Source organism: Prenolepis imparis, unplaced genomic scaffold (assembly GCF_030444845.1).
Source record: "Prenolepis imparis isolate NDT839.2.m4 unplaced genomic scaffold, iyPreImpa1.0 SCAF_6, whole genome shotgun sequence".
In the NCBI taxonomy this organism is placed as follows: domain Eukaryota; kingdom Metazoa; phylum Arthropoda; class Insecta; order Hymenoptera; family Formicidae; genus Prenolepis; species Prenolepis imparis.
In genome coordinates, this window is record NW_028141164.1 from 19,466,724 (window position 1) to 19,476,968 (window position 10,245).

The following is a 10,245-nucleotide window of genomic DNA, read 5'->3' on the forward strand; positions in this document are numbered from 1 at the left end:
TTCGGAGGGTATCAAATGTGGCCGACGCTTCCCAATTGCAGCGGGATCTGCATGGTTTGGAGGCTTGGAGTAAAACGAATCGGCTTGACTTCAATATTGCCAAATGCCATGTTGTGCATTTTAGTCGCGGGAGGGAAAAATTTACGTGTGATTATGTGTTGAATGAAACCTCTCTTTCAGCCGTTGACTCCATTCGTGATCTCGGCGTTATTTTTAGCAGCGATCTAACCTTCGATCAACACATCTCTCATATCTCGGGATCTGCATTTAAAATGCTGGGCTTCGTCAATCGTTCGTGTAAACTTTTCAACAACATTAATACGCTTAAGCTATTGTACTGCTCCCTTGTAAGGCCACATTTGGAATATGCTTCGATTGTCTGGGCTCCGTATCAGGCGAATCAGTGTGCCGTGCTTGAGAGGACTCAGCACCGTTTTCTTCGTGGGATTAGTTTTAAGTTAAACAGGCCAATGAGCATCTGTGATCATAATTATGATGGCGTAATGAGAGAGTTAAACTTGCTAACCCTGAAGGATCGGAGAGTCATGTTGGACCTGGTCTTTTTGTCTAAAATAGTGAATGGCTCTATTGATTGCCCGGACTTACTGGAGTGCATCGGGCTGCATGTGCCGGGCAGATCGCTTAGATTTAACCAATTATTTGCACTTGAGTCTCACCGTACGTCCTATGGGAAGCATAAGCCGCTAAACCGCTTATGCTCATTGGCTAATGACTTTGCGACTCACATTGACTTTTTTGTTATGAGTCCGGGCTCAATAAAGAGTGCTCTGCATCGTACTGTATTTGCCGGATAGTCTGTTAGCGAGAATTCACTTTCTGCTCCGTGTTTTACACCTTTCTGATATACCAATGATAACTGTGTTTTTTCTGTACTAGAGGGATCTTTTTCCCGTTTATATGATTAAATAAATAAATAAATAAATATATATATATATATATATGTAGGATTAGAATTATTTTAAAAGTAATATTAAATCGCGTGAATAATTCTCTCATAAACGAACCGATAATACCGAATATTCGTTTCAACCGTTATTTATTCGAGACAAACTCTGTATTATAATAGCAACGTAAACAAAACAGTGTGGGTCGACTCGCTTTGTTTCGTAAGGCAAATAAGTAAAAGAAAATAACTCCGAGTACCTTGACGAAGTCGACAGACAAAGCGGTAACCGAAAAGTCAAGAACGTTCTAGAAACCGAAGCGAAAGAAATAAATACATCCGATTTACCGCCACGGCAGAGAGTCCTTGCTCGCTTTCGATACTGCTAAGATCGCCGAATCACTTTGTAATTGAGTCAAATATATTCTTATTTTACCGTATAAGGACTTAAAAAAAATATTCATTGCTACCGTTCACATGTTCCTACAATTTTGGGGGCTCGTCCGGGATTGACGTGAGTTGATGCTGCGAGGGTAGTGAGCGGTCGCGACGTAAAGTCGAGAATTTCGACTAGTACCTATTTTTCGTGAGTTTCTGAGGATTGGCTGACGAGAGAGAATGGCGAGTGCTGAGCAAGATGCAAATAGTTTCACTGTCAACGAACTAAAAGATATACTTCGAGCGATGAGCTTGTCGACTCAAGGCGTGAAAACTGAGCTAATTGCCAGACTTTTTGAGAAAGATCCAGCGGGCAATTGGATATCGCGTGTGCCGAACAGAGGAGATGCAGCACGGGAGTAACGAGAATGGGGATGAACCGAGCGTGAATGATACCGATGTCGAGTATCTGCAGCGAGAAATGGAGCTGTGTCGGAAAGAGAAGCAACTGATGGAGCGAGAGCTGCAGCTAATGCGACGTGAGAACGAGCTGCTGAGACGAGCCACGCACGCAAAATGTAAATGCCGACGGAGGCGAGCGGAGGGACAACGCGACGCACAGTGTGATATTTTAACAATCTGGGGGGATTAAATTATTGCAACATATTTATCATGGTTTTCGTTGTTTTTTTAGGTTTATTACTTTTAAAATTTGTAATTAATTACATTGTTGCGTCTCTGGGGCGCGAGTGAGAATGAATGAGTGACCCGACGCGCTTGCGAGATATCACGAAGAGGTCCCACGGACGTAACAATATATTTTCTATTAATTGATAATATATAATAATAAAAACATAATAATATAATATTTTAACAACAATAAACAACTAACAAAGATTAAATTTAATTAATTTGCTGAACATTTTTTAATTAATTAAAATTATAATATTTATCAAAATTATTATTATGAAATGATTTATATTGAAATATCTAAATCACGTGGTTCTTCCAACAATTCCAAAACTTCTGGAATTATTTGTCCGCGTTTAGTTGCGGGAGGAGCACGTAAACTGGCAATAAAAGGATCTGAAGTGATTAATAATCTATGCAGTAAATCAGTGTTAGTGTCAAGTCTTGAAGTCTTTCTTGTGAAAAATTCTCTATATTGCCTACTATGTTTATTTCTTGCTTCTTGCGCTTCTTCAGAAAATTGTCCAATCGGAAGAATACAAGAGTTGAGAATATCTTTCCCATGGCAAAGAATTTTGTGCACGCTTACGGGCATCGGGTACCAAGAGTACTCTTACAGATATAGCTCTAATGTTTGCTTTGTGTAAATATCAAATTTTTCCAAATTTATTTGGAATCCACAATTAAGGGATTCTAATATGACACGAAACCGATTTATTAATTCTAAATTAAAACCTGTTATTTCGGCAGACTTCTCTGCATTTCTAAAGAAAGCACGAGCTGTATTCCCATCATTCGTGTTGCCTATTTGCTGTTTGGGCATATCTATTAGCAAACCGAACTCGCTCTTGAACATGTCTTACATATATTTCTTCTTTTGGGCGACTTTGTTTTTATTTTCAATACCTCGAACTTGCCAAATCTTAATTTCTAATCGATATGAAATGTGGAGTACGCATTCAAAAAATCGTATCCAAGAATGAAGAGGTGACAATCCAAATGAAAGGAAATTTCTATTTATGATCTTTTGTGAAATGATATTCATGTTGTTCATTTCTTTCGGTTTCGCTCCACACAAATAACATGTTTGTGTGGATGAACATGATGAAACAGCATTGCAGACTTTGCCATCTACCATACAAAAAATCAAAGTGGTTTTCACAAGTACTTCTATATCATTAACAAGAATTTTTGTAGGAAAAAGTGCTGTGATTTGATCTTCAATTTTTTTTACTTCCGTTGTTGTAACTTGTATTGTTTCTTTGGCGAAAAGAAACTTGATAGGACGACAATATCTTGTTGAAGAAGGTGCTGGTTTTGCTAAATAATTTTTTTAGAATCATTGGTGCCAAAATAAATCTGTATTGGTACCATAGAAATGCTGAATAAACTTTCATCAGAATATTGCTCATCGGAAAACTTCTGTCGATATCTATTTTGTTCTGAACCATCACAACCCCACTTCATAATTATATTTAAATTATTATTTGTTGTGAAATCCATGGACATAAGAACCTCTTCTTGAACTTGACATAATCGCCTTACAGTATGATCAATGAGTGACTGAAGTTGAACTTCAGCCGAAATTTCTGTGATAGTAATTTCAGTAGGGTAACAAATCTTTTTAGCCTCTTTCACCTTGTAATAAGGTGGATACAAATTATTTTTAATATTTTTGACTTGTTGGCGTATAATGTTGTATTGATTTGTTGAAAGATTTGCGTCAACTATAAGTGCGAGTGCTTGGTCCGCAGATAGACAGATAGATTTTTGTTCAGAAAAATTGCGAGCCTTCTTTATCTTAGTGCCTCTTGCAGGAGAAGCAGTAGCGAGCTCTTTGACAATCGAAGCGGAATCTCTTTTTCCAGACTTCCTTAATTTAATTTCAGTCGCTAGACACAATTCTTCATGGCTTGATGATTCTACAAGGCTTTTAACTTTGCGTTTTTTGGTTTTAGAGCAACACTCTTCAAAAGATTTTTTAGGCCTACCAAGCCTATTACTTAAATGAAATTACTTGTGAAGTACTTTGCAGAGCTTGAGCTACAGTATCAGGAAGATTAAGGTTTTCCTGAAGCCACGTAGAATTAGAATTTAAAAAACGTTTTCGATGTCTGCCCGATTTAGCCCATCTTTCTTGAAGTTTTTGACAAAAACTTCTAACTATGGTTTTTATATGAGTTAAAACATTATTTGGCAATACAGAATTACCCAATTCTTGCAAAATATATGCAATAATAGTATCCATTCTTTCATATTTCAAATTTTCGACCCATATGTCAAAAATAGACTGACGACGAATTTGTATAGCCATTCTGTAATTTATTAGGTTGCTGCAAAAATAATGTCGGTGATTTTAATCTTTAACTTAAAATGCATATTTCAGCTCGAATTAAACTTTATCAATTCTGTTACTTACAGCTTAATTTAAAATCATACAAAAAATTACTATATAATTTTCTTCTTTTCTATCTTTGTTTCTGAAGCTTTAAACGACTACAAATTAACCTCAATAATTTAACGAATGCAATGTTTAAGTAAACAGAATGAAGTTTGCGCTTTAACATGATATATAACATGAACATAGTTAAATAACATTCCAATTTATTCCAAAATATAGCACTAAAATTAAAAATTAATAAACAAAAATCGATATTATTGCACACAATCTATTATAAACAATTTAAAATCGCAAATCTTCGCAACATTTTTTTTATGTTCTTGATAGCAGATGAGTCAAGCTTTGGTAAACATGTAACACTAACATAGTATAATGCAGTATAATGCGTTGAAAACTTAATAATAACTTGAGAATTGCAGTTGAATCAATTAAAAAGAATTTGCGGGTTAATGAAAAACTATTTCAAAAAATATAAAAACAAAAATTTACCTTGATAATAGAAGAAAAAATGATACCGAAAAAAAATCATACTAAAGATCACACTTGATGAAAAAAATTTTAATAAAATACGTTTGTTGTTATACGTTTATATATTTAATGCGGATAGCTAGAGATTTTTAATAGTTTTGAGAATTTATATTGACATATCCACATATTTTCAAGAAATATGAATATTCTAGAAATAAAATATAGTTTTCAAAAAAATGTTATAAAAAAAAATATTAAATCCCTCCAGATTACTATAATATCACACTGTGCGACGGCGAGAAGTCCAGCGATTCATGAGACCGGCGTAACGAACATCAACGCAATTGCGGGCCTGTTGGGATATTTCGAGGGTGATAGCGGCACATTCGAGGCCTGGGAGAAGCGTGTCGGATCCCTAAGAAATGCTTACAATTTGACGGACGATTTAACAAGGATTCTGATCGGAGCGCGCTTAAAAGGCAGAGCGCAGGAGTGGTTTCATTCCGACGTACACTGAGATCGCTGTCGACGAGCTGTTACTCGAGTTGAAGAATATGTTCTTTCACGAGCTGGGAAAGGTACATATGAGAAAACAGTTTGAGCAGCGTATCTGGCGTAGAGATAAAACCTTCAATGAATATCTACATCAAAAGGTGATCATGGGAAACCGAATTAAAATCGACGAAGACGAAGTGGCTGAGTACATTATCGAGGGGATTCCGGATCCAGTTTTGCGAGACCAGGCACGAGTGCAACGGCTGCGGACGAAAAAGGCGTTGCTCGAGGCGTTCGAGAGAGTGTCGCTGCGAGGGAGGAATCAGCCCGGAGTCCAAGGAAACGCGAGAGAGCGGCGCGCCCAGGGACGTACCGAGAGAGAGGAGTCGGCGATGGCAAGGAGCGCGGTGCGATGCCACAATTGCGGGGCACAGGGACATCGTGCGGCGGATTGTCCGTCTAAAGCAAAAGGTACGCGATGTTTTGAGTGTAAAGAGTTCGGGCACATCGCGGATAATTGCGAAAAAAGAAAAACTAAAATCAACGAAGTTAAAAATATGCGCGATATTTCGAAACCGGAACGTAAATATTTTAAAGACGTGAAAATTAATAACGAGAATCTGGTCGCTTTGATCGATACAGGTAGCGATTTGTCACTGATACGCGAGGATCGATACGAAAAAGTGGGATCACCGAGTCTGACACATCGGGAAATCGTGTTCCGCGGTATAGGCGCACAAAATTTTAAAACGATAGGGCAATTTGATATCGAAATTAAGATCGATGACGAATGTCTTTTAACAAGCCTATCAGTAGTGCCGAATGAATTACTACAATACGATTTGCTTTTGGAGACCGATTTGATAGATAAAATTAACTTATACGTCGAAGAAGGAAAAATCACGGTGCGAAAACCTTGCGCGGAGGTACGAGCAGCGGATAACCTCCCTGAGATCTTTAAAATCGAGTTAGCGAGCGAGTACAGCGATGTCGATTTATCTCATCTAACGAGCGAATATAAAAGTAATGTAAGCGATATGATTAATAAATATCATTCTAACAAAAAGTGCGAGATAGAATACAAAATGACTATTGTGCTTCGTGACGACGAACCAGTTTATCTATATAGAGGCCTAGGCGTTTGTCTCCGTCGGAGAAAGAAAAAGTTAGCGCACACGTAAACGAATGGTTGACTACGGGCATTATTCAACCTTCGCTTTCAGACTACGCGAGTCCGGTAGTACTAGTAAAAAAAAAAGACGGGAGAAACGAGATTATGTATCGACTACAGACAATTAAACAAAATAATAATTAAGGACCGTTATCCGCTCCCGCTAATTGATGATCAATTAGATGCGTTGCAAGGGGCGTCGATTTTCAGCACAATTGACTTGAGAAACGGATTGTTTCACGTTCCAATACAAAAAGAAAGTAGAAAGTACACTTCATTTGTAGTTCCGGACGGACAATACGAATTTCTTTATGCACCTTTCGGTTTATGCAATTCTCCGGCGGTATTCCAGAGGTTCATAAACCAGATCTTTCGGGAACTGATTAAGAACGGCGTGGTATTAACCTCCGTGGACGACTTGATCATTCCATCGACAGATTTTGAAGCCGCGCTATTGGGCCTTAAGAAAGTTTTGTGCATAGCCGAGAATTTCGGGTTAGACATCAATTGGAGGAAGTGTAAATTTTTGCAAACTAAAGTCGAATTTCTGGGTCATATAATCGAGAACGGTTCGACGCGCCCGAACGAAAATAAGACAGAAGCCGTGACGAAATTCCCACAGCCGAAAACGGTAAAGCAAGTACAGAGTCTTTTGGGATTAACAGGGTACTTTCGTAAATTTATTAAAAATTACGCGTAAAGCTAGACCGCTTAGTAACTTATTGAAAATGAACGCGAAATTTGAGTTCGGCGTGAAAGAAAAAGAAGCTTTCGACAAATTGAAATTTATATTAAGCGAAAAACCGGTGTTAAAATTGTATAAACAAAAAGCGGAGACCGAATTACACACCGACGCATCAATGTACGGTTTTGGCGCTATTTTATTGCAAAAGTGCGATGACGATGGTGCGTTGCACCCGATATATTACGCTAGCGGAAAAACAACGGATGCCGAAACAAAATATACAAGCTACGAGTTGGAAACGTTGGCAATAATAAAGGCGCTGCGAAAATTTCGAGTTTATTTATTATGAATCAGTTTTAAAATTGTGACAGATTGTCAAGCGTTTACCATGACCATGAATAAAAAAGATCTGTGCGTTCGCGTCGCTAGATGGGCTTTATCATTAGAAGAATTCGATTATACCATTGTACATCGCCCGGGTAAAAATATGATCCACGTAGATACATTAAGCTGAAATCCATTACCTTGTAGTATGTTAATAAACGAATCGGAAGAAAGTATGGTTGCGAGAATTAGAAAGGCCCAGAAAGAGGATGTAAATTTGCGTGATATTTACTCACTGGCCGACAAAGGACAAAACGACGACTATGTAGTAAGAGGCGGACTGTTGTTTAAAGAAATTAAAGGCGATCTACAATTAGTTGTGCCTAAATGCCTACAAGCGCAGGTAGCACGAAACGCACATGAAAACGGTCACTTTGAAAAAACAGAAGCGCTGATCAAACGAAACTATTGGTTTCCTAACATGCGTAATATAATCAAAACAATTATTCGAAATTGCGTGAGTTGCATCTTGGCGAACAGAAAAACAGGTAGATTAGACGGCTATTTAAATCCGATACCTAAAGGTCATGTACCTCTCGAGACGTATCATATCGACCACCTAGGACCGCTTCCTTCGACAAAAAAAAGATATCACTATATTTTCGTGATAGTGGATGCATTTTCTAAATTTGTATGGCTTTTCACTACGCGATCGACCGGTACATCGGAAGTAATCGATAAATTGAATAAATTAGCTGTTCATTTCGGTAACCCGAGAAGAATTATTTCGGATCGAGGAACTGCCTTTACGTCGAACGAATTTCATGAATATGGTAAAAAGGAAAATATCGAGCATATATTAATTACGACGGGCGTTCATCGGGCGAACGGGCAAGTCGAGAGAATAAATCGATCGTTGATACCGGTATTGACAAAATTAGCCGCGCCTAAGCCAGACGAATAGTATAAATATCTGCATCAAACGCAACAATACTTAAACGCGGTACCGAGTAGAAGCACTGGTAAAACTCCATTCCAGTTAATGTTCGGAACTCATATGAGACTGAGAGATAACCCCGAGTTAAGAGAATTGATCGAAGAAGAAATGGAAGCAATATTCTGTGTTGATCGAGATGAGTTGAGAGAGCGAGCGCGAGAAGGTATAACACGTACACAAGCAGAAAATAAACGAAACTATGATAAACGGCGTAAAAAAGCGAGACACTATAGTGAAGACGATTTAGTAGCGATTAAAAGAACACAGGCAGGACCAGGGTTAAAGTGTGCTGCGAAATTCCTAGGACCTTATCAAATAATAAAAACTTTGCGTAACGACCGATATGTAGTAAAAAAAATTGGCGACCATGAAGGACCGATCGAAACCTCGACATCCGCCGATCACATAAAACCATGGCTGGAAAACGACGACTCTTGCGATGACGATATTAATTAAGACGAAATCTGAGGACAGATTTAATTGTCAGAACGGCCGAATGTAGGATTAGAATTATTTTAAAAGTAATATTAAATCGCGTGAATAATTCTCTCATAAGCGAACCGATAATACCGAATATTCGTTTCAACCGTTATTTGTTCGAGACAAACTCTGTATTATAATAGCAACGTAAACAAAACAGTGTGGGTCGACTCGCTTTGTTTCGTAAGGCAAATAAGTAAAAGAAAATAACTCCGAGTACCTTGACGAAGTCGATAGACAAAGCGGTAACCGAAAAATCAAGAACGTTCTAGAAACCGAAGCGAAAGAAATAAATTAAATATTTTTATCGGCTCTCAGTATTTAATAACTGAATGTGATTCTTAAATTCGGCCTAAGAGCCAAGCACGAAAATTAATTCTAATTTTTTCGGAACGGTATCTCTTGGTTTGAGATTACTAAGTTCCATCAAATTAATATTTTCCCGTTGTAAAAATTCGAGGATTATTAATTTGATGGAACTTAGTAATCTCAAACCAAGAGATACCGTTCCGAAAAAATTAGAATTAATGTTCGTGCTTGGCTCTTAGGCCGAATTTAAGAATCACATTCAGTTATTAAATACTGAGAGCCAATAAAAATATTTAATTTAGATTTGCGTCTCGACCGAATTCATGGCGCTATTTACTAACATCCACTATAAGGCAAAATGAAAAATATAGGATCGAAGGGATCTGAATAGCTTAGTGGTAAGAGCAGTCGCCCAGCAAGCGAAAGACGCGGGTTCAATTCCCGCTTCAGCGACTTTTTGGACCAATATTTTTCTCGCCTATTTTCCCGTTGTAAAAATTCGAGGATTATTAATTTGATGGAACTTAGTAATCTCAAACCAAGAGATACCGTTCCGAAAAAATTAGAATTAATTTTCGTGCTTGGCTCTTAGGCCGAATTTAAGAATCACATTCAGTTATTAAATACTGAGAGCCGATAAAAATATTTAATTTAGATTTGCATCTCGGCCGAATTCATGGCGCTATTTACTAACATCCACTATAAGGCAAAATGAAAAATATAGGATCGAAGGGGTCTGAATAGCTTAGTGGTAAGAGCAGTCGCCCGGCAAGCGAAAGACGCGGGTTCAATTCCCGCTTCAGCGACTTTTCGGACCAATATTTTTGTCGCCTATTTTCCCGTTGTAAAAATTCGAGGATTATTAATTTGATGGAACTTAGTAATCTCAAACCAAGAGATACCGTTCCGAAAAAATTAGAATTAATTTTCGTGCTTGGCTCTT

The 10,245-nt window shown here is 37.8% G+C and overlaps 1 protein-coding gene and 1 non-coding gene across 2 annotated transcripts; both read left to right on the forward strand.

Moving 5' to 3' along the window:
- Positions 1–5,395: 5,395 nt before the first annotated feature.
- On the forward strand, positions 5,396–8,480 carry LOC145937941 (uncharacterized). The gene is made up of 4 exons (XM_083041288.1): positions 5,396–6,364; positions 6,466–6,582; positions 6,860–7,173; positions 7,724–8,480. The coding sequence occupies exons 1-4, from the start codon at positions 5,396–5,398 to the stop codon at positions 8,478–8,480; spliced, it is 2,157 nt and encodes a 718-aa protein (XP_082897414.1).
- A 1,203-nt stretch (positions 8,481–9,683) lies between these two features.
- On the forward strand, positions 9,684–9,755 carry Trnaa-agc (transfer RNA alanine (anticodon AGC)). The gene has a single exon. It is a non-coding gene; the product is annotated as a tRNA-Ala (tRNA).
- Positions 9,756–10,245: the final 490 nt, after the last annotated feature.

Excerpts from the sequence above, each read along its gene's own strand:
- LOC145937941 (XM_083041288.1), top strand. The coding sequence starts at position 5,396 with ATGTTCTTTCACGAGCTGGGAAAGGTACATATGAGAAAACAGTTTGAG. Across the intron at positions 6,365-6,465 it reads CGAGCGAATATAAAAGTAAT|AGGCCTAGGCGTTTGTCTCC; the intron begins GTAAGCGATATG and ends TTATCTATATAG. Across the intron at positions 6,583-6,859 it reads ACGCGAGTCCGGTAGTACTA|AGGTTCATAAACCAGATCTT; the intron begins GTAAAAAAAAAA and ends GCGGTATTCCAG.